Source organism: Vanessa tameamea, chromosome 18 (genome assembly GCF_037043105.1).
Source record: "Vanessa tameamea isolate UH-Manoa-2023 chromosome 18, ilVanTame1 primary haplotype, whole genome shotgun sequence".
Lineage (NCBI taxonomy): Eukaryota > Metazoa > Arthropoda > Insecta > Lepidoptera > Nymphalidae > Vanessa > Vanessa tameamea.
The window spans coordinates 8538192-8562478 of NC_087326.1; the positions used below are offsets into that span (position 1 = coordinate 8538192).

Sequence of the window (24287 nt, forward strand, 5' to 3'; positions counted from 1 at the left end):
AGAATATTTGATCACTAGGTGGTTACCCAGACAGGCTTGCACAAAGCCCTACCACCAAGTAAATATAATAATATTATTAACTGAGGCTATTAATGTAACCATCAATTAACAATTAGAGACATACTAACAGTTCTATACTGACTTACTGTCACCGTATTGTAAATAACAAAATGCACATCAGGGTACTATAAATAATAAATTATTAAATCATTAATAGTTTTAATCAATAAATGCTTAAAATAAATACACAGCATGTGTAACACGACACAATACAACTACCTCGTTATGTTTGATGACTATGTTTTTATCACAGTCGGTAAAAAATTAAATAAAGTTTCCTTACATTGTTTTATATACAAAATAAACATTAGGGTTTTTTTTAATTCATTCGAAGTACTTACTAGCGTCCCTCACTTGAGTATGTTATGCTTATAATTTTACTTTTTATGAATAAATTGATTAAATAGTACATATCACTTAGCATTTTCAAGAGTTGTATAAATAGGACAGTTAATTATTTATAATTAGTTTGTCAAATTTAAATGCAAATTTATGCCTCTAAAATTTAATAAGTCTTATAATCGATTACATAATATTTACAATTAGTAATATACTATAAAGTTAATAAAGAATACTCATTGATTCAAGTAATAATATTGACTGGTTATATATAGCCTATTCTAAAAACAGGAGGAGCAAACAAATTAAAAACTTAGACAGTGGATTGTCGCGATGTCATTGGTCGAGATCTTGAGTAATCTATGGTATTTATTATGGAATCGAGAGAAAATGGCATGATTGACGGCGAATTTGGTATCGGAACTTTAGATACAAATAAAGATATATTATTCAAGAACTGTATATAGTGTATAATATCGCAAAGCTATGCGAAAATCGCATGGAATATCTGAACCTAAGGTATGTTTATCTTTACCCCTTCTACGATTGGAATAGGCTATAAGGGACATCATTATTATCTAAAGAGTCCTTAAAGATGATATTATCTATACAGGTGAGTGCTTACGAAAATTGTGACTTTAGATAAATCTGAACAAAACAAAAGTCGTGAACAAATCATACCTAAAATTATAAATAATTACTGCTAAACGTTTATATCTTTCGTGCTTTAATCGTACAAGTAACTTTTATTGATGTGTATTTTATATAGTTTTAAAAAATACTGCTTTATAGCAATTACATAGTAAAGACTCTTTTAAATAATTAAACGTTCCAGTTAACTAGAGAATTTTGTATATTTTACTAACACTTTAAGAGAGCTTATTTATAAATTTAAATTGTTTCATGCTTTGAAAATACAAGAAAACATCCACGTTATACGAATATATTATTTACTTTTCGTAATTACTATCAGTTTTAAATACTATTTTACACTAAAAATCGGCGTTTTTATATAAATAAATAATTTTTCGAAAAACATGATCTGTAAGTTCGAATTCATCCGGTTTCTCTAATTTTTAATTCGAACTCATGAGGCTGAATCATTTTTTCTTTCGAAGTGGAGTCGATCGTTCTTACATTTTAACTAAGTCGGTGATGTCCGCGCCGGGCGGCGCCGTGGAGGGGCGGAAGTAGCGGCACAGCTGGTCGTAGAGCTGCACGCGCGCGGCGCGGGTGTCGCGCTCGGCGCTGTCGGGGTCGTCGTCCTCGTGCTCGCCCGCGTCCCACGTGTCGGGCGTGGGCGACGACGTCTCCTCGAACGGCTGAGTGGGCTCGAGCAGAGTGTCTTCTGAGCCGAGAACCTTTAGGGTAACATGAGCTCAATATATACCGAGGCTATTCGAAACCTACCCAATCAATGAATGCTAATCACTTAGTTCACAATCGATAAATAACCACAGCGTATTATACACGCGCTTGTCCTTTTCTTTGCTCATACCCTGTTAGACATTAAAATATCGAAATCGGTTACTTTATTAATTTCTTGTCATCTAGAACTTAAGTTTCGGTTTTAAACCCACGATCTCACGTCTGGTGTTCAGATTTAACCACATGAGAGCGTATGCAACGATCTACAATAGCTAACCGCAGCGAGTGCCTGCGCCAAGTCTCCGCAGTGCGCGCTCCGGTGCAGCGCAGCGCGTCGGCGCATCAGTGTTCGCTCCCGACGCGCATTCAACGACACGGCTCTGACGTCGGGAGGTTCGGTGCCACTGAATAAAATCGTCGCTAACTTCTGGAAATGTGCTACCTGAAATTGTAACAAGTCGTCGACATAAAAAGACATTAATGGGGATGCAAATATAAATAATTCGTCGAAAAATGTACTGCACTGGCGGCGAAAGGGCACTATCACCAGACCTGGCTCGGGTCGGAGTGGTCGGTGGCGGCGCACAGGTCGTTGCGCAGGTAGTGCAGCGCGGCCACGGCGCCGCAGGGCGCGGCCGCCAGCTCGCGGAAGCGCGCCTCGCGCAGCGCCGCCCGCGCGCGCCCGCGCACGCGCTGGGGGCTCGCGCGGCGCAGGCGCAGCGCCCACAGGTCGCCCAGCCGCAGGCGCGGGCTGCCCGCCGTGCCCGGGTTGCCGCCGAACAGGTAGTGCATCTGTGCCGGTCGCCCTTACGGTTATCGGAGGAGCTCTCGCCGGGAGATATGGACGGATGCCCGTGCTACACCCACCTTCCTCACGGGATCGTACACGAGTTGGTGCGCGAAGCGCGGCCGCGGCTCGTTGGGCGCTACGCTCTCATTGCGATACACGCACGTCCACGTGAGTCGTCGCAGTGAAAATATCCACAGCGTATTATACACGCGCTTGTCCTTTTCTTTGCTCATACCCTGTTAGACAGTAATATTTTTTCTATATATTTACAATGATTTTTTTTTTTGTATAAATTAACTATTTTTTATTGCTAAACTGTAATCCGGTCCAAACAAATACGTTAATTTAAAAAATAATTTTTATTATCCAAATCGCGATACAAAACGACTTGAGTTTGAATTCAAATGTTAGATCGGTCACATCTCTCCAGGCACGGAAGAGTATACACCAATTTAAAGAATTCGGGCTGCTACTGAGAATTTTGGAGCAAAAAATTAAACAATCTTTGATAGTTCCGGCCTGGGGTTCGAACCTCTCTGCATCTGTGGCCTTGGATCTATCCTCTAGACCGATGCAGTCAAAAAACATATAATTCCGGCTACAAATAATGAGCGGGTGCGCACCGAGAGCACGTGTATCTCGTCGGCGTCGGGGTCGAGCGTGGCGCGCTGCGTGAAGCCCTGCGGCGGCGGCGCGCGGGCGGGCGCGCGGCACACGGCGTGCGCCACGTTGGTGCCGCACTCCCACCACCACAGGTCCACCAGCTGCTCCTTGTTGCGCTGCCCCGCGAACATGTACAGGCGCCGCTGCACCTGAGCCGGACCGTTCGTGTGAGGACTCGAGTGTTACTCGGGCGGTGCGTGCGTCCAAGGAGTAGTCGCGTCTTTACCGGGTGGAACAACATGGAGTGCGACACGCGCGGCTGCGGCGCGTGCAGGTCGTGCTTGTCCGCTAGGAGGAGCTCCCAGGTATTGCGCGCGATGTAGTACGCGTATAGACCCGAGTACTGCGGACATGCCAACTCCTCTCTAACAGAATAATAATACCACGTGTTGATATATGGCGATAGATCCGTCGATCGTGAACAATCATAAAAGTAGACAATGTTGAGAGTGAGGGACTCACGTGTTGGCGGGCAGCACGCGACCGCCGAACACGTAGATGGTCTGCGTGTCGGGGTCGATACACATCTGGTGGTCGAACACGAGTCGCGGGCCGCCCTCCGCCGCCGTGTCGCCGCTCACCAGCGACCACTCGCCGCTCGACACGTCGTACATGTACAGGTCACTCTGGGATAGAGCATGCATGTGTAAATTCCACCATTCGTTTCAATCATCATCTGGTGATCATTTAAAACTTACATTCATATTACACGGAATTCTCTGCGCGTTATCTAAATATCGTCCAAGGGTATATAATCGTTCGTGGACGGGGTCGAAAACCATTTTGTGGCAGGAGCGAGGAGAAGGTCCGTTGACCATGCCGCTGTGCCGACACAGGAGAGTCCATCGCTCCGCTTTCGTGTCAAAGCTCCATAAGTCGTCCAGATCCTCTGTACCATTCCATCCGCCGAATAAATACAGTGTGCCTATAATGAAAAACAAATGTTTACATGAGTACAGATACTAACTTAATCTTACTGGCAGTTAACACAGTTTAGTCCTAATACATCTCCTAAGACTCGATATAAGATGAATCGAAGATATGAAATACCAGAGTTGGGGTCGACGACGAGCTGGTGTCCGCCGCGCGGGCCGGGCCGGCCGCAGCACGCGCCGCCCGCGCACGCCGCGCAGCACGCCTCCGCCGCGTCGGCGCCGCCCGCGCCCGCCTCCTGTGCACAACCAAGGTCGTCTATTCGTTAGCTTACTTGTATGTAATAACTATTTTTTTTTTTAAGAAACGTCTTATGTGAAAATAGCCGCACGCCAACAATAGAAAATACTATTTTGTTATAGTATTTTTCTAAATAACGCGTCAACTAACCGGTGCGTCAGGCCGGGGCTCGCGGTCGGCGCACGGCAGGTCGGCGGAGCGCGTGCGAGCGTGCGCCGCGTTCGCGTCGCAGCACAGCTGCTCCTCCATCGCCGCCGAGCAGCCGCACAGCTGCCTCCACTCCGGAGTGTACGGCTGCCACGACATGTACCAGTCCAACTCGCCCTCTGTAGATAACTTAGTCTAATTATTCGTCCCTCGTGAACTCGAGCCGGTCGATGTTTAAAAAAAAATTTTAACATTCATGAATATTTTAACTCAATTTATTTTAAATATTTTCAATTTCTTAGTAAATAATAATCTAATAAAATAAATTGTGCAAACCCGCACTTTAAAAATGTGCATCTAATGGATTAAAATCTTTATGTCAACCAAAAAAAGTGACTTCTTTATGTAGTATATAGTAAACTAATTCATGGGGCACTGATTAGGCTATGAGATAGGGAATTTTCTCATTTGCAAATCTTGTGGGTCTATTGTCAAATATGTTAATATTAGAAAAACAAATCCCACTGAAAATGCACCAGTATACATTTATTTATTAACACTCTTAGATAGCTAGTGCTAGTAACTTTAGAAATACATTATGTACTATGTAGACGAAATTTTCATATATTTTTCCTTACCATCAGCAGCTTCATCAAATATTTTTTCAGCAAGTTTATAGTCGCCATTCTCGACGAGTGCGTTCCACAGTCGTGTCTGGACTGGACCTTCCAACTGCACTCCACTCTCCCTCGATAGAGCTTCAAATGCATCCTTGTAGCGCCTTCGACGTAAATGTTTCAAAAGTATTCGAACAGCTTCTTCTTCTTTGCGCTATAACAATAAGAAAAATGTATACATTTTTCAAGTAACATTTACAAAATCATAATGTCATGGAAACATTGTATTTTTTTACTCTCTTTATAAATTATTTATAGCTGCAAATAAATATATATATAAATATTTTATATACTTAAAACAGTTCCTATGTTTGAAATGTTATACGAAATTAATGTACCATAAGAGACTATAAAATATTATCCATATATATATTATCTAAAATATTACACAATATCAATTCATTTTCAATATCTGATAAATATTTAATGTTAAAAATTATTCAACAACGATCTGAGCAAGGGTCCGGATAATATTACAATTATTTTTATATGCAATAACATTTAACAAAATGTTAAGAAATCCATACTATAATATAAATGCAAAAGTAACTCTGTCTGTCTGTCTGTCTGTCTGCCTCGCTTTCACGTCAAAACTACCGGACCGATTTAAATGAAATTTGGTACACAAATAGTCTAGAGCCTGAGAAAGGACATAGGCTACTTTTTATTTGGAATAAGTGCTATAAGGGGTTGAAAAGGGGGATGAAACGTTGTAAGTTGTTGAAAGTACTGTCATTTTTAGGACTAGAAGCATAAAACTTATATTTTAGTCTGTATACTTATAAACTAACATATCATGACACCCGAATTTTGGAAATTCTACACCTTCACAAGGGGTGAAATAGGGGTTGAACGTTTGTATGGAAGTCCATCATTTTTTAAAATAGAAACATGATACTTTCTTTTTGGGATACTTATTAAAAAGAAGTAGATACTTATTTAAGTGTTTCTGCGTATTCTACCCCTACGGGGGTGAAATAAGGGTTGAAAGTTTGTATTGAAATCCGACATTTTTAAGATAGAAACATGAAACTTTATTTTTGGGATACTGATCAAAAATGAGTAGATACATATTTAAGTGTTTCTAGATAATCTACCCCTAAGGGGGTTAAATAAGGGTTGAAAGTTTTTATGGGAGACAGTCATTTTTTAAGTTAAAAACTTAAAACTTAATTTTTGAGATACTGATTAAAAATGAGTAAATACATATTTAAGTGTTTTTTGAGCAGAGATGGCCCAGTGGTTAGATGGATAAGGAAAACATCGTGAGGAAACCTACATGTGTCTAATTTCAACGAAATTCTGCCACATGTGTATTCCACCAACCCGCATTGGAGCAGCGTGGTGGAATATGCTCCATACCTTCTCCTCAACGGGAGAGGAGGCCTTAGCCCAGCAGTGGGAAATTTACAGGCTGATTATGTATGTTATCTTTGATATTCTACCACTAAGGTGGTGAAATAAGGGTTGAAAGTTTTTATGGAAGTCGACATTTTTTAAGCTAAAATTATAAAACTCTATTTTTGGGATACTGATTAAAAATGATTAAATACGTATTTAAGTGTTTCTAGATATTCTACGTCTAAGGGGTTAATAGGGGTTGACATTTCGTATACAGGTTAGTTTGGAAGTCCGACATTTTTAAAGTTAGTAGCATGAAATTTTATTTTTTGGCTACCGATTAAAAATTAGTTGATTAGCTTTTAAGAGTTTCTGGATATTCTACCCAAAGGGCTGAAATACACAACAATGTGGTATACAAAGAGGTCTTAAATTTATGTAATATTTTAAGTTAATTTGTAAATATATTCATATTCTACGCGAGCAAAGCCTTGGGTAATAGCTAGTTTTTAAATATTTAAAACTAAGTTATGTAGATTTGGACTTATAGTAACTCAAGTAAAGGTAAATATAAGTTACTATGATAGTCATGATCAATTTTATACATACCAAATCAATTGTGTCCATAGCCGAGTTGATTAAGGTCTCATGATTTTTGCCTTGCAATTCAACATACCATATGGTGTAATTATATGCTGGGCCCCATGACTGAAGAGGTACAATTTTTATGTATCTAACTGGTAAATAAAGTCCTTCTGATGTTCGGTGTCGTAACCTGAATGTTTCATCTAGACTATCGTTTTTCAAACCTCTAAAAAAACGTAATAATAATTTGTAAAATTTATATTGATTTAGACATTCTTTATTTATATCAGTTTCTCTTCACTTCACCTACCCTGTTAACAATATTGACAGATGATTTTCATCAGTGCCACCTAATATTTGAAATTTCTTCAGATCACTGACATGAGCTTTTATATATTTACCAAACTTTATTGTCTCCACTATACATGGGGTTTGTAATTTAAGCATAATATATTGACAAGGTGTTGAACTATCTGTAAACCACCTGGACAACTGATCAGAGGGATTATTTTTCATGATGTTTCTGAAAATGTTTAAAAACTTCACTTTATAACTACAATCCAATGTAAGTATATCTAAGTTGCAGCACATATTATATTGCATCTTATATTTAGATTTTGTGCTATGATAACTACAATTGTAGCATGTTTATACTACACAACATTATATTATATTCACGAATCACTTCAAATATTTAGTTATTATTTTAGTAAAATATAATATTTTAAAACATTTTTAGCCGGAATTTTTGTTTTTTTTTTTATTTATTTACGTAATATAGCACTTACTCTGGTAAATAATTGGCAGAGTAACTTGAGTATTTGTGTATTGTGTAACACAATTTAACACTTTCATATTGATCATCCATTTTGTGAAAGGTAAGTGTAAATAGTTTATTTAAAAAAGTCACAAATTGAACCGGAATTAAGAAAATACACCTCTATCTCGAAACAGACGAGATGACATTTGTGACATTTCACTTTAATGATTAAACATAGACAAAATATATTGATATTCAATAACAAAATTTTAAGAATGACATGGTAGACGATGGTTAGGCATTGGTATTTATTAAAATGTAATGTTTTCTTAATAAAAATATCGCGAAGGAAACTAAAAGTATATTAATAAAACATTATTATAGATAAAATTTAAAATTAGGATCTACCTAAGCAACTCATTGTTTGTTTGACTTCTTAAAAGATGGCAGGTTTTTAAGTAATTGCATTGAAAGATCTATCACTACGATTTCAGATTATGAATCGTAGTTATACCGCTAGATGGCAACCTTATAGGAATTTTAATTAACAACTATTTAACTTTGGTCTTTGATTTCGATAGTGGGGGAATGAACAAGGCCGATATAATCATACTTAATTAAATCACAACATAAACAACTTCAATATTGATAAATTGAAACTTGTAGGTACTTTTTTTGTAAAATGAGAATTTCGAAGACTTTTACTTTGATACTTTCTTTATGTCTTGTTGAAATCCAATCTTTGGTCGTAGAAGAATGTTCAAATATTATAGAAAATGTAAATGAAAGTATTCTCACGACTCTTACAAAAGCAGTAGTGCCAGAGTTAGAAGGCAAAAAAAAAGGAGAAGCTGGAAAAATTGCGATTGTAGGCGGTTCTATCGAATATACAGGAGCACCATACTTTGCAGCCATTTCTGCTCTGAAGGTAAAACATTAAACTTTAGTTTTTATAAGATGCCTTCGATGACTATCTAAATCACAAGTGGTTTTTTATATTATATATTTATTTATTTATTTAAAGCTTCCCCGGCTTTTTACGTAAAATAAGCATGACATCCTGAGACATTTATTAATCTTTATGATAATTTGTATATATATATATATACATACAACGCTGCAACACGGCCCGTGGATTTTTCAAACATCTCGTAATGTTTCTAAAACCAAGTTGTTCCTAGTCTGATTTTCAAAGTGTAAAAGAGTATTAAGTATTTTATATAAATGGTTTACAATTAATTCTTTATTATATGGATTAATATTGTGACACAATAAAACTAAACTGCAGTTATATTTAGTTTTATGCCTCACTTTTTAAAAATAAAATGGTAAATGAGAGTTATCCAAATTAACTAAAATTGTGAAATATATGCTGTCTATCTGTGTTGTGATCTACAAATTTCATAAACAGAACGAGTTTGGTTCAAAAGTACCTTGACCGACAAACAATTTTCGACTACGTTAGCATATTAAAATACAAATATATAAAAAAATATGGAACCTATTCATAAAATATATAGCGTGTTTCAAATCTAAAACTACAAACTAAAATAATATGAAAGAGCCGAATCAATTGGGTTTTAAGAAACCGGTAAAAAACAAACTAAACTTACATCCTGTTAATGTTAGTGTGATTAGTAGAATTAGTAGTAGTATTCCTATATTAGTTAGTATAAAAATACTACAATGACACTAAAATAAGATATATAAAAAAAAATGTTTAATCAAAATCGTTGTTTTTACAAAAATACACTAACAGCTGTACTCGGTGGGGGTTGTTTTCGTGTTAAATATCGTTTTGTAAAAATATTTAATTGGCATTACATTTATTTGACGTGTCTGAGTACGATCCGAGTGCTGTTATATATTTTTTTTTTTTCAGGTCGGATCTGACTTGGTTTTTGTGATAACCACAGAAACCGCAGCACCAGTAATTAAATCTTATAGTCCCGATCTCATTGTTATCCCTCATTCATCCAAAAATATTAGTTCTTTACTTTATAGTAAGGATGTCGTGGTACTAGGACCTGGCTTAGGTCGAGCAGCAAAAGGATTAGACCTAGCATATGACATAATTAATATATGCAGAGAATTACGAAAACCTTTGGTCATTGATGCTGATGGTCTATATGCACTTTATAAGAATATCACCATTTTAAAAAATTATCCAAGCCCTGGAGTTATATTAACCCCTAATAATGCAGAAGTTAAAAGATTAAAAGAAGCTATTCCACTAGGAGACACGAATTGGTACGAATATTGGGGTGATTATGTAACAGTCTTAGAAAAAGGTGAACAGGATCAGTACCATTCAAACTTTGAAAGATTCGATTGGTGTTTGAATGAAGGAGGGTCCGGTAGACGAGCTGGAGGCCAGGGCGATATATTAGCTGGTTCATTAGGGACTTTCTTTAATTGGGCACTTAAAGCAAATCTTTGTGAAAATAATCAATCTATCTCATTAGCTCAGAGTGTAGCTTCTTATGCAGCTGCCAAATTTACCAGAAGATGTAATTACAAAGCTTACAGATCACATGGTCGAAGCATGATTGCTTCGGATATGTTAAATGAAATTCACTCTACATTTGATGAACTTTTTACCTAGACTTTTATACTTATATACATTTTTAATTAAATCAATTATTTTCTGTATATTTTTATATTTCTAATCGTTATTATACGCAATCAATTGGTTACTTCCATAGTAATATTTGTCAATGTTATGCAAATTAATTTAGCGTGTTCCAATTTCTCAATATAATATCTAAGCTTGTGTAATTTTGCAGATTAAAAACTCCGAAACAATACTGATATGCAAATAAAACTTTAGTGAAAGTATCCGTTTGAAAGTTGTTTTGTTCTTAAACCACATCAAATAATTATGATTACTAAAGTTAGCCTTGTATTTCCTATAACTAGGTAATAATAATAGTAAAACTGAAATGTTTATATTTTTTTGTACACACATACATTAACACTACCAAGGCAAATTGAAGTTGGGGTGACATCTGACATTTAAATTACAGTTCTAAAATCGTTATCTTTATTATATATTAAAATTTCCATTCCTATTCCTGCATAAATATTAATATTTTATATATCACTAACATTCAAGTGTTATTCAATTTCAAATTCAATGCAGAAAAAACAATTTTTCATGTTATTAATGAATGGCAACAAATATCAAAATAAGCCCAGATTTAGAACGAAGATTTACAAAAATTTTCTTATCAAAATATTTGTAGCAGTATGTTTTAATTGTTTCATTCGATGAAATCGTGATTAAAAGATATTATCTCCAAAATCATGGAGGATGAAATTGATGAATGTGTTAGGAAAAAGATAAATTGGCCACAATTGCCTGGTAATATTAAAAAGGTAATATCTCGCACAATTGTATTACGTGTTTATTTTTGATATTTTTTTCAGTAACAACGTAAACAATTTTATATTTACCAAATTATACCTAACCTATTTTCAGTTGTTCAATGAGACTCCAAAAGAATATGACAAGTATATTTTTGAATTCAGTATTAAAAATCAGCTGCGCTATAGAGGCAGCCTAGGTAAGTAGATAATTTACTATTTGACTTTCTAATTTTATTTTTAAATTTACTTTAATATTTCAATTTCCTTATAATATATAATAAAATATAATAAATTATCATTTTGCTGATAATTAAACATGTTTTAGTGAGAACAGTGAAGAAGGATGAGAGAAAATACTATGAAGCACTGGTGCAGAGCAGCATACAGAGGCTTATGCTGTACCCCTATCACTTAGCTGACATGATTGTGAAGGGTAATGTGATTGCGGTTATTTCCCCAAAATTTCCATTTGTAGATGACATGCTACATTTGTACTGCTTTATATGTAATGCTTCCATCTATAGCCTATTCCAATGACAAAAAACAAATAAACAACATGTGACATTGAATTGGCGCAGTATTGTTAGTCATGACATTAAATGATCCATAATATACATTATAGTTTTGTAAAAAAATACATTTAAAATATTGGCAAAATGGTTATTGAAACTGTGAAAGTAAAATTGAAGACGATGTAAGTAAAACTCAAACTCAAATTCCTTTATTCACTATAGAAGCATTACACTTACTTATTGATAGTCAAATTAAACACTAACACCGGTTCAGAAAAGAAAATACCCTGACCTGAGAAGAAACACAGCGGGTCTTTCTTTTTTTCGTCAATTTTATTATTTACATATATTGAATATGAAAAGAAATAGCCAGGAGGTGATCGTTTCATTTCCAAGGTGCGCTACCAATCATAAACTCACTAATTGTATAATAACCTAATGCACACAAGCATTCCTTAACAATATTTTAAATTTGGCAACAGAGGCATATCAACATAACCAGTAATTAAGTGAAATACTCGTAGGCATAAACAATTTATATACGAATAAACAATTTATTGCAAATGAATCAAAATATAATCATTGCTGGTTAACCTTTTTTCTATTTTACATGCAACTATCCAGCTGGATCTGAATATAATTGGGATCATATCATAACCAATGTAAATAAATAGAATGGGTCTTCAGTTACGATAATCTGAGGTACATTTTTATGAGATATAGTCGAAGACAGACTAGAAGAGAATCGGGAACATTTAATTACTGTTAGAAGTTGGTAGAATTGCCCACAGCTTAGCAGAGCTATTAGTTAATCACATGGAATATGAAAATAAGGTTTATTTATTTATATCCCTCCTTAGATTGAAATAGCCTATTGTTAAGTCACATAACAATTCTTCAACTACAATAAAATTAGTTACATTTTTTATTTTCATGTTTAAGGTTGTCAAAAAAAAAACATTATAAAAGACATCACTCACACAATTCAAGTCTACACAGCTTAATTTTAAATAAATTACTACAGTACTTTGTACCATTTAACTACTAAGAGTAAATAAAGAACATGAATAAATTAAATTTATGCTTAATATAAGTTTATAGGTAATTAATAAATCAATGATTGAAGATATCAAAATGTTTTGTTAAATATAATGTTAAAATTGGCTTGTAAAGTTATTAGTTGGAATTAGATATGGTAAGTCTTGGACTTCAAACATAAATATTGGCAAAGAGCAAAAGAAGAGCAACAGTATTATTTTTAATGAAACAAGAAATATCTTCTAGTATTTAAAATACTCGGTGGTATGGCTATGTCTGAGCCTTTCTGAGTAATTAATACCCACTCATAATATATTCTACTGTCAAACAGCAATAGTTGGAATTGTTGTATTCCAGTTTAAAGTGAATGAGCAAGTGTAACTACAGGTACGAGGCACTTAACTCCTTAGATTCCAAGATTGGTGATGCATTGACAATGTATGACTATGGCTATTACTGACCACTTACCATTCTTTGACCCATTTTCCAAAATAAAAATCATAATTCACATAGGGATATCTTCCTAAGTTGCTTAATTATATATAACTTTGTTTTTCTTGCAGGATTAAGAATAACTCCCTTTATATATTATATAGAAGTTGTTGCCCTTCTAATAGAGCTGGAGAAGAGTTATGACACCATGCCTAATTTTACTGCTGCTGATTGTAAGTAAGATTATATTATCAGAACATCTGTTGTGAATGGCATTCATAATGATTATAGTTTAAGCTAATTTTTTTGGTATCAAAGCAATCTTTAATGTAGTGTGGCTAGGCAGCAATTGTGTAGTTTCTAAAAATATAATACACCAAATTTTCAGTTATGGTTCTATTTTCAAATCCATTAGCACTTTTATTAACATTTGGTTTGAATTTTTAATAAAAAAAAGTAAACACATTGGTTTTTTTTTTAAATATTACGATATAATACTAATTTTGCTAAAACACTTGTTTTTTTCAATGTTACATAAAAATGAATGAATATTTCATGAATACTCCAATGAGATGAATATTTTTAACCGTTTAGTAGATAAATTAAAGGAATCGACTGTTATTTTAACAACTCGGTGAATTATTTGGTAGATAGATGGTTTTGTTGAATGATATGATGATAATTAAAAAGTATAATTTAACATCTTTCAATCTATAATTATCCTTGTAACATTTTCTGACATCAAAATATAATGTCATCGTTAAATTATAGAATATTGTATTTAAATTAGTGTTAATTTTTATAAATAATGTTTTCTCTATTTGCTATTGATATTATGATTTTCAGTAGTTCGAAATTATTAAAATAAGCCACTTGAACATTGATCTTTGAATGTCCACCTTGCAGTTGAACTTTCACAGTATTTTCGATAAACTGATAAATTAATGTTTCTTTGAGCGGACAAGTAAAATATGAGATGATATAACTATGCTGTTTGGAATTATTTCAGGTCTTCGGCTTCTGGGTGTTGGGCGAAACGAGTACCTGGAACTAGTCGCTAAAGCTCGATCTCTTGGGAGACGTGGAAGGTCGAGAGCTATTCGATGTTTGTTACCCCGTGTACCTCTCAATGTACCCATGCAACCATGGTGGAGAGTAGAGCTGGGTTACGTCCTTGAAGAAGATGTTAAGGTAGTTGTTGGCTTATATTTTATTAAAAAAGGTTTGATATGTACTCAATGTTGATATTAAAACGCGCTTTTGAGGTTTCGTGTTCCGTTATTCGGTATGTTTTATTTTTTTCAAGATGATTTTTGTAATAGATCCTCTGTCATTTTTAAATTGTCTATTGATATAATCATACGGCAATCAATTATATGTAATTATAAATTGATTGTGTGCCTTTTAACAATGAAGAATAGGCGGGTTCTGATTAAATTTGAATGTCAATCGATTATACCGTAGTTTTTTTTTTTTAAATATACCTAATATTATCAGTGAACATTGTTTTACTTGCTATCAAATGCTGGGGCAATGCTGCTTTTTTTCAATTTTAATTTAATTTAAAGTAATTTGTTTATTTTTGTTGTTTATTGACTTATGTACATAATATATTAGTATTGAAAATGTTTAATGTATACAATAATGTAGATACGCATCGAATGAAATCTCAAAAAAATTCAAAACTAATAAAAAAAAATCATTCGTGTTCATTAAAAAATTATAAATATATACACAGCCCAGTTGAATACCTTATCACTTTTCGGAAATTGATTTAAAGGATCCCATAACTTTCGTTCGTTACCCTTAACAAATACACTTACTAATGGTGTGATTAAAAGTGTTATCTTGCTCGTATGCTCCGCTAGCCTTTAGGTGAGAGCGAGAAGGCGCTAATAGACTTGCTAATCGATCAAGGGTCGCAGACCGCCGGCACGCTTGACTACTACGTTGTCAAGAAACTATACAGGTGTGTTATTTATGTTAAATTGTTTTTTTTTTTAACGAAACACCTTTACTAATAGCTTTTATTTTGTGTTGTTATTATCAATAAATAATCACAGAACACCTCACTTGTCCCGTTGTTTAATACCATTTGTTATATTAGATGACTTTCAAGATACTAATTCACTTTTGAGGACCGCAGTGTGATTTAAGTAAATAGCCTTCCTCAAAAAACAACATTTCTTAAATTGGATTGGAGAATAACTCTTCAGTCCTATAATATATTTTGAATTAAAAAGCAAATATATAACGTAAAATTACATAAATATGAAGGAAAGGATAGCGCCAATTATGAAATATAGTTTTATCAGGTGTGTAAACTTGGATAAAATCGTAGTATGGTTTCAGACGCGGTTTAATTTACTTAGACGTGCCAATAACAGCGGCGGACAAAGTGTCAGTCCCGCCTCTCAAAGGTTTTGTCATGAACCGCATAGCCGGGGACTATTTCGAGACGTTACTGTACAAAGTGTTCGTGTCCATCGACGAGCACACCAGCGTCGCCGAGCTGGCAGCGGTGCTGCAGGTAAGGATACCGTAATCTTCATATTCAAATTTCAAATATTTTTATCATTATTTATACACAACTAGCAAAGATCGTCATATACGGGTAGGACAACTGCCTTTGTGTACCAATGTTTTTATCAATCGGTTGATCTGTGTTGATATTGGATGTTATAACAAAGTATAAAAATGAAATGATATGAAAGGCCCTCTTCCAGGTAAAAAGACCTCTCGTATCAAGATCGGTAAACACTTTCGCAGTCTATTACATTGAAATAGATATATAAACATCTACTTTCAATATCTGCAAGAACTACTGAGCAAATCTTCGTCGCCGATCCGTCACTCCGTTTTTGGCCCCCTCGGGTCAATATACAGGCCATTAATATTAAAAAAGAACGAGTGCAACTGTACTCGACGCGTTCAAACAAAACATAGAACCGTGCAGTAACAACGGTCGTTCAAATTGAAGTGGACATCCCGTCCGTCGTGGAGTACCGTCCCCGGTGGCTAACGCGGCGCGTGCGCAGGTGGAGTGCGAGCTGGTGAAGCAGGCGGTGTCGCTGTACTGCCGGCTGGGCTTCGCGCGGCTGCAGCGCGCGCCGCCGCCCGCGCACGCCAGCTGGGCGCGCGCCGTCACCGCGCACTCGCACCAGCCGTGCGTACCTCGCCCCACTCCCCTCGCCCCACTCCCCTCGCCAATGCCAATGCTCATTTGGGCGGATTACATTTTTTTATTTAAACTCCGCTCCCTTGCGTTTCTGTGTATATCGATTTGTAGCCCATTACGTAAAACGCGGAGCCGAGAAGTGGAGTACTGGAACGGAGTAGGGAAGTGAAACAAAAAACAGCTGTAGAGTGCCGCCGCGTGCGTAATAATATAACGAAGGTTATGAACGCCATCGGCCGCTTAGAATGATTCGTTGACTCCTCGCGTGCTCTCGGTCTAGCTCCGTTCCGCTTCAATGTACAAACACAGTCCGCAACTCTGCTCCGCATTGCTCTTTCTCATCGCTCTGCATCAACGGACAGCAAGCGTTACCGTAGAACTTATTACCTCAGCTATTGTCAAAATAAAAAAATGATATTCTTTACTATTGTATGACTCTTAAAAAAACAACGTTATAATTCAAATAGTAAAAAACTTTGAAATAAAATTAAATGATGTCATGTTATTTAATTCCATTTGAAAAATATTATATAACATTGACATAAAATATGCTGATGTTTATAATTTGTTTGCAGGTATAGACAAATAGCTCCACTAACATTTGGTTCTAACATAGATGAAGACCTGCAAATGGAACCCGTACTTCTCAAAGATATGCCCTCTACTTCAAAACAGGTACAGACTGTCACAATTAAAATTTTGTTTTGAATACTAAGATCAACAAGTCTAGCTGTCACAAAAAATAAACAATACATACCATTAAACTTTAGCGTCAATAGCCCAATGGTTTGCGGCTGCCTAACGATGTAAAAAGTTGCAGGATCGAACCTGACCCCTTGCCTTGGGCTATTGCCGTCCCCACTGCTAGCAGCTTTAAGCTTCTTCAATTAAGCTTAAAGGTTAAATAGGAATATTTGTAATTTTTTACTTTAAAATATGGCATTGCTAATGTTCTTTGTTAGATATTATCGAAGCTGAGTAAATCGATTTACATTTTATGGCGATAATAAATCATCGAGCCGAAGTATATGTATAGCCAGCTGCATTAACAATAGCAGCTCAACGCCAGTCACTTATTTTAATTACATTCAATGAAATTTACACATCTTTGTTATAAAATGTCCTATGTGATCAAAACAACAATCATGATTTCAATGGGTTAAGACTGTCTCAGTGATTATGACAGTCTAGCATTTGGTCCATTTAACATTTGATCTTTACGTTAGCAGACTTCCATTTTATTAGGTATTGATTACTATTGAATGATTAATAGTTTTATATTTTTACAGAATTCTCAGTCAGAAATATCTGAGTCGTCTTCAAGTAGCAGCGGTCAAAGAGTTGCTGTTCTCTTTGACTCCACATTAGCGGCTTACCTTATGATGGGAAATCTATCACCGGTTCGTATAAAGATAACTTGTCTTATTTACGAATATAGTAATGATTCAATGATTGACAGATATACTGTTTTTTTTTTTCAGGATCTTAAAAGTCATGCGGTGACACTGTTTGAAGTTGGAAAGTTGTGTGACGAAAGTTTGGACAGTCTGCTTATGGAATTGGATAAGGTTCGTTTTCATTTTATGAGAAAAATTTAGTTATTTATACTCTGTTCAAGTTAGCTTGATCTTTTTGACAGACGGGTTAGTGATGAGAAAAAGAAAATATAACATATATAACAGTCGATGGAACGATGGAATGCGTAATTCAAATTAGAATTCAATTTTTTTTAACTTATTTTTATAAAAAGAGTTATACCAGCTGAAGAGAGGACCCCCGTTCGTAACAATAACTTAACAATAATCCTTAATAAGGATTTTTGTAATCGATATTTGTAGTAGTTGCTGCCTGTTATTCGCGTCCCTACCGTCCGACCGATGTAACGTTGTACAAGCGTCTATTATTTTCAGTGTTTCTATTTAAATTTTACATTGAAGCAATAATATATAATAGAAAAAGACTTAATATTTTCGGATAACGCTTGAATCTTAAGGAACTTTTGTATTATATTTATTTTTTTAAATATTTTTACAATTTTTAAAATCATTAAATTAAGAAAATAATATGTTCATCATTGCAAAGTTATGTCGATTAGAAAAATTTACTTCTGTCAATAAGATCCAGCTATATTGTACAGGTTATAGGATTTTTTTAATAAATATTTTCTTTTCGTAAAGGTGGTCGGAGATCCAGAGATCGAAGGTGAAGCGAGGCGGTACTTGGCGGCTGCAGCGTGTTTACGTACAGCGTTGCGTACGTTGCGACCTAGCTTACGACCACTAGACCTTCTCCGCTGTGAAGCGCTTCATGCGCTCGACGCTCCAGCTCGGGCGCGCCTGTTAGCCACTAAATATAGGTACGCTACGAATTCAATTATGGAAATTTTGATTGATTATGATTCCAAATTATGGACCAATCCATTTCAGGGCGGATTTTTAATAATAATAAATATTCAAATTACCCTATACTACATGCACTACAGGTACTTTTCCTGGGACATGGTACAGTCGCACAGACGAGGCCAATCCATTTGATACATCAGCTTTGTCCATATATTGTATGTAGTCTTAAAAAATATTTTCAAATCAGTTAACTTGGAAACTAATGATATACGCTGTGATCCTCGATCGAGTTCAGGATGCATACATATGGTGCTGTTATCGGAGTTATATTACTCGGTCGTCTTAAAAATCTCATGGACTCAAAGTTTGTTGTTAAAGTTACCTCCATAGTACAGTTATATAGTACAGTTGTTTTTCGAGGCAGTCTCATTGCCACGGTGTGCTGGAATTTGGCGTCGTCTGTTCGTAGCCTACGATCGCTTGATATTTTTATTCTAAAATCAACCATAACAAAGTTAATAGTTTCATATATTTTTTATTTATTATTAACATAACGTAAAATTAATATTTATATTTCTACTTTTTACTAGTAGCTAGTAGCTCCTAATCGTTGTTGTTAGGTATAACAGCATAAATGTTGCTCATATATATATATTTATATTATCAGCGGTACGGTAAAAATAGTTATGTTGGATTGATTCGGACCTTTTTTCACCACATCAAGTATTTATAAATTACAAACTATTTAATAGCTATTATATTAACTTATTTTGTTGCTTTATAAATGAGAACATAACAATACCTTTTAAAACATATATATTAGCAAATATATTTACTTACCATAATTTCTCGTGCAGATATCGTTTGTTTGTTAAAAAATATGGCGCGTCCTCTTAATCGTTTTTGAACGCATTTTTCCAATAGAAACTACCAGATCGATCACCGATTAGTGTATTATGGGATCGAAATCATATGATTCGTGATGCGCGAGGCGTGTTAACGAGGGCCGCACATTGTTTTTCTATTGTTATAATAATATTGTTCACTTGACGTCCGGCCGCTAATGAATACTGTCGATGCGTCGCCTTTATTTGGAATGTTAAATACAATAGCGTTACTTCTATTGTTATCGATTCTTTATTTCCTTCGTTAATCGCCGGTATACGCTGTTTCTCCAAAATTATCATAACTTGAAAAATCGAGGAACTTCCCGACTACCGAATGTCTCTGGTGGCAGACTGGCGGTGTCGACGGCGCCGCTGGGCCGCGAGGCGCGCGCGGGCGCGGCGGCGGGCGCGCTGCCGCACGTGGGGCCCGCGCCGCCCGAGGCCGCCTCGCCCTGGATGCGCCTCTACCTCTACCACCTCGCCGGCTACGGGCCGCCCACGCTGCTGCTCACCAAAGGTGACGCCTCGTCTCGATGATGCATAAGCGGCGTCGATTCGAATCGAAGATCAGATTAAGATTCCCAGAGCTGTACTCGCAGGCACCGTCCTGCGCGGGATCCCGCGGTCGCTGCTGGGGTTCTCGCGGCTGGCGGTGTCGTGGTGGGGCGCGGAGTCGGAGGCGGCGGCGCTGCCGGCGGCGGCGGCGCTGGCGGCGGCCAACTCGGCGCTGCGGCGCGGGCCCGTGCTGCTGCAGGCGGCCGGCGTGCGCGCCGCGCCCGTGCTGGCGCACTTGTCCTTCCCGCCCTCGTCCGATGACGTAGACGGTTAGTTTGATGAATTATTAAAATGCTAATTTTTACCAATATCCTGTATATTTTTTTCAATTAACTTCACAGTTGCAAAAAATATATTGTTTTACTAAAAAGGTATTATTATACTTAAATAAATACAATATTTACATATACAACATTATTAGTACTTGATTGATAATATTTCTTTTACCTTCTGATGTCCGCGTCTGTGAAATATTTTCCTGTCAACCAAAATATTATGTACGATTTAATATTAAGTATAACTTACTTATAAAATTACGCGTTAATAATAATCACTGAAGATTATCCAATTTCTCAAATATTTTTTCTTGTATTATGTAACAGATTCATCATCATCATCATAAGAGGTTTCGTAGTTAATTTTCAAACTCAAAACTGAGCAGTTACCTTAACTTTAAACATTAAACAATTTTTTCGATCGAGAAAACTTTTACAATAAATATGTCGTACGGAACAGTATTCTTGGAAATATGGTCCTACGACAGTGAATTAATTACTTCATAATTCGTGTTACAATTACTTAATTAATTTATTTAACATCTTATAATTACTGATGTCGATGTAATTTGCGATTCTTAGCTGTCGTAATATGTCCTCTCAGAGCTGCAGAGCCTGTGGCGCAAGCACGCGGGCCTGCGACGCCTGCTGCGGCGCCTGCGCCTGAGTCGCTCGGCGGGCTACGTGACGCTGGCCGACATCGGCGTGCCCGACCTGGGCTGTGCGCACCCGTCCGCGGCCGTGCAGCTCGGTGCGTACACGAATTGCCTATTTTGGTAGTTATGTCGATACCATATTCAATTGAAAATCTCATCTCAATATCTTAATATCTTTTTTAAAAAGAAATATTTCTTTCATTTTTACAGTAACCCCAAGAAAGAAAAAAGACACTTGTGGGATAGCAAAGCCAGTCAGTGAAATATCGATATCTTCTAACGATTCTGCGAAAGAGATGTCGGAATACACGAAGGTTATAAACAGCCGTCTGCAATCGCCTATAGAGTCTCATTTCGCAGTCACTCCCACCGGAGACAGCAAGACGAGCTCGCCTGCCAACGGTTTCACAAGCGCCGAGGGCGGGAAACTACTCTGCGAAGAACTCGATAATTTAAACATCGAAACGCATCAAAGCAAAGAATCTATAGCGAGCAGCGACGACTTTGTACCCATAAATTCCTCGACCAGTATTGATGATTTTAAAGAGAAACATTCCAGCGAAAATTCCAGAAGCAATGAGTCTATTTTAGAAGACTTAATTCCAATTCAATCGCCCGCTAATATAAGAGATAACGTCCACAAACCGGAGCAGTCGAACGACCTGTTCAGTCCCGTCGAAGAATCGATATCAATGTTCACACAGTTGTCCGATAAACTGACGGAGATCACAACCGAAGGCGACAGCGGTATTGATACGGCGCATAACTATTCCGATGACGAAACTTGCAAGCCTGAAGTGCGTGTTATTTTATTTGATATTTATATGGCTAAAAGAAAAGTGCTTCAATAGTTTTTTCTCTTTTCCAGAAATGGACAATTTTAGATCTTCAATTTGGCATTCCACTGTTTGACGAAGCTCTTTGTGAAAAAGTGTGTCACAGTATTGTTGAAAAGATAGCAAAGCCTGAATTGTATGTTATTTTTAAAAATTTTAAACCTTTACGCGTGTAAATTAACCAAATTAAATACAAATAATTATTTTCAGGTTCGACAAAGTAAAAGAAGACAACGAATTTATAAGATCGGATGTCTTAAAGTTTGTGTCACAGTGTCAGGTAAGATAATAATTAATTATCTTTGAATTTTTTAATGGACGGGTGCACATTTTATTAAATTAAATGAGTTTATCAACCCTTTCAGTATTATCCAGGAGAAGATATGGGAATAGTTAAACGCGGTACTTTGGTTCCCTTACCGAGGAAATGTCTGGTGTTCGAAAATGGGAGAATTAGTGAATGGAATGGAAAGTGATTCTATCGCGGTAATACCCTTAGTATATTATATATATATTACATATGGCTTTTATATAAATTATTTAACATAATGAAGAAATTTAAGGCAACTGTAGTTAAGGTATGACATATTAATTATGAGGCATTTCACAAGTGTTACTGTTCCATTAGAAATTTTAAGATTGAAGACAATGCGTCCAAAAATAATATTCACTTTTCTGTAAACCATTCACTATTGTTCAAAACATTATAATTTTAATTAATTCTATGTGATGTCTACGTAAGAAACATAGACTTAATTATTTACTCAACCTTATTATGCAAGTGCGGTAACATCAAGCCTAGAAGGCGAGATTACGAAAAAATGAAGGATGCATGTTTTACACCATCCCATAAACTTATGCTAAATACAAAATGTTATTTGAGTTGACATAACTTTTTGATCTGAGAATATTAAATTGATATTAAATGATAATTTAGAGATTGATGATGAAGAACTTTAAGTTATTATTAGGCCTTCAATATGTAGCCTTGGAACAAGTAGTTGGCAAAGCAAATTAACGAATACCAAGTAACACAAGCATAGTTAAAAAGGCAAGATCGACATATATACCCATTACAATTAAATGAAATTAAAATTAGTAGAGGAAGACGATTATGCAATTTATTATTAGGTATAATAATAGCACATTTATTTTAGTCTTTTAATGCCATTGTTAACATCTCCTTTTCTTTAAATATGAGAGAGGATATTGCTAATGAAACAAAATTAATATCTATAAATTTTGTCGTAAGACTTGTCAATCCATCAATCATACCAAGGCTTACAGATCTAATTGACGCCAGTTTGAATATATAATGGTCACTATTAAAGGTTACGAGACCATTACGATTACAGACGATAATTTTCATATGCAGTAACTTAACTATATTTGATATAATAGTGAATCAATATTAAGATATTCATAAAAGTGAATGTACTAAGTCTAATCTATTATAAAATGTACCTTAATATTTGTATTGAAGAATCTTCAAACGCGCTGTTATGATATATGAAAACATAATATATATTTTCACTAGTATAATTATTTGTTGTAAATGTAATGTCAACATTTTTAGATTACTAACGAGATTGTTAAATGTTATCTTAATAAATTCTTCAATAATATGCAATTTTAAATGTACTATAATGACTCAACGTTCCACTGTATTATTATGTAGTATAATAAACGTGTCACGATGTAAAAAAAAAACAGTAAGACCCTGCAATATTTAATGAATGTAATAATTACAATTATTAAGAAAAATAATTTATTTTAAATGTGATAAAAGTATAGATTATTAGATATATTATTATTGTTAGATAACTAAATATTTTATTTATTCATCCGTAGATAGAACAGAGTTTTATTTTTAAAATTCATTCATCATGTTTAGCTGATTTTGCTACCGTCCATTGTTATTGCAATAAAAAAATATTTTTTTTGGAATATAACTTTTCGTCATATTATTAGAATATTAAGAATAGTAGTTATTTTTGTAAACTTTATTCACTATGTCATATTATTAGATGTTGTAAATAAAACTCTGTACTATCAATTTTACACATGTGTTGTATTTAATAGGAGATTCACTTAGTTTCACAATAAAGTTTACCTTTGTTAATTTGGATTAGTCTATTACCATTTTAAAAAGATAGGGTAATATTATATAGTATAGTTGCCATCCTAATATAACCACCTCTTTATTATTTCATAAAAAGCTTTGTATATGAGAGTAAAATAAAAAATGTAAATTATACTACATAGTTTTATTTTGATTATTAAAATCTGTGCATTCAATGTATA

At 35.4% G+C, this 24287-nt stretch overlaps 3 protein-coding genes across 3 annotated transcripts; 2 read left to right on the plus strand and 1 right to left on the minus strand.

Annotated features, from left to right (window-relative positions):
• Positions 1-199: 199 nt before the first annotated feature.
• LOC113397569 (muskelin) lies at positions 200-8126 on the minus strand. Its single transcript, XM_026635987.2, has 14 exons — positions 7932-8126; positions 7454-7666; positions 7168-7369; positions 5179-5371; positions 4544-4719; positions 4271-4391; positions 3919-4145; positions 3683-3846; positions 3447-3585; positions 3181-3369; positions 2635-2793; positions 2320-2559; positions 2045-2209; positions 200-1760 (listed from the first exon to the last, which is right to left on the minus strand). The coding sequence occupies exons 1-14, from the start codon at positions 8009-8011 to the stop codon at positions 1533-1535; spliced, it is 2496 nt and encodes an 831-aa protein (XP_026491772.1). The 5' UTR covers positions 8012-8126; the 3' UTR covers positions 200-1532.
• Positions 8127-8490: 364 nt separating this feature from the next.
• LOC113397741 (ATP-dependent (S)-NAD(P)H-hydrate dehydratase-like) lies at positions 8491-10549 on the plus strand. Its single transcript, XM_026636214.2, has 2 exons — positions 8491-8831; positions 9786-10549. The coding sequence occupies exons 1-2, from the start codon at positions 8586-8588 to the stop codon at positions 10506-10508; spliced, it is 969 nt and encodes a 322-aa protein (XP_026491999.2). The 5' UTR covers positions 8491-8585; the 3' UTR covers positions 10509-10549.
• Positions 10550-11084: 535 nt separating this feature from the next.
• LOC113397554 (protein FAM91A1) lies at positions 11085-24222 on the plus strand. The gene is made up of 19 exons (XM_026635965.2): positions 11085-11281; positions 11385-11469; positions 11598-11705; positions 13386-13487; positions 14264-14445; positions 15123-15223; positions 15607-15784; positions 16293-16420; positions 17008-17107; positions 17722-17832; positions 17914-18000; positions 18610-18788; positions 20012-20178; positions 20261-20485; positions 21096-21242; positions 21358-21944; positions 22016-22119; positions 22194-22263; positions 22349-24222. Exons 1-19 carry the CDS (start codon positions 11210-11212, stop codon positions 22457-22459), a joined length of 2844 nt encoding a protein of 947 aa, XP_026491750.2. The 5' UTR covers positions 11085-11209; the 3' UTR covers positions 22460-24222.
• Positions 24223-24287: the final 65 nt, after the last annotated feature.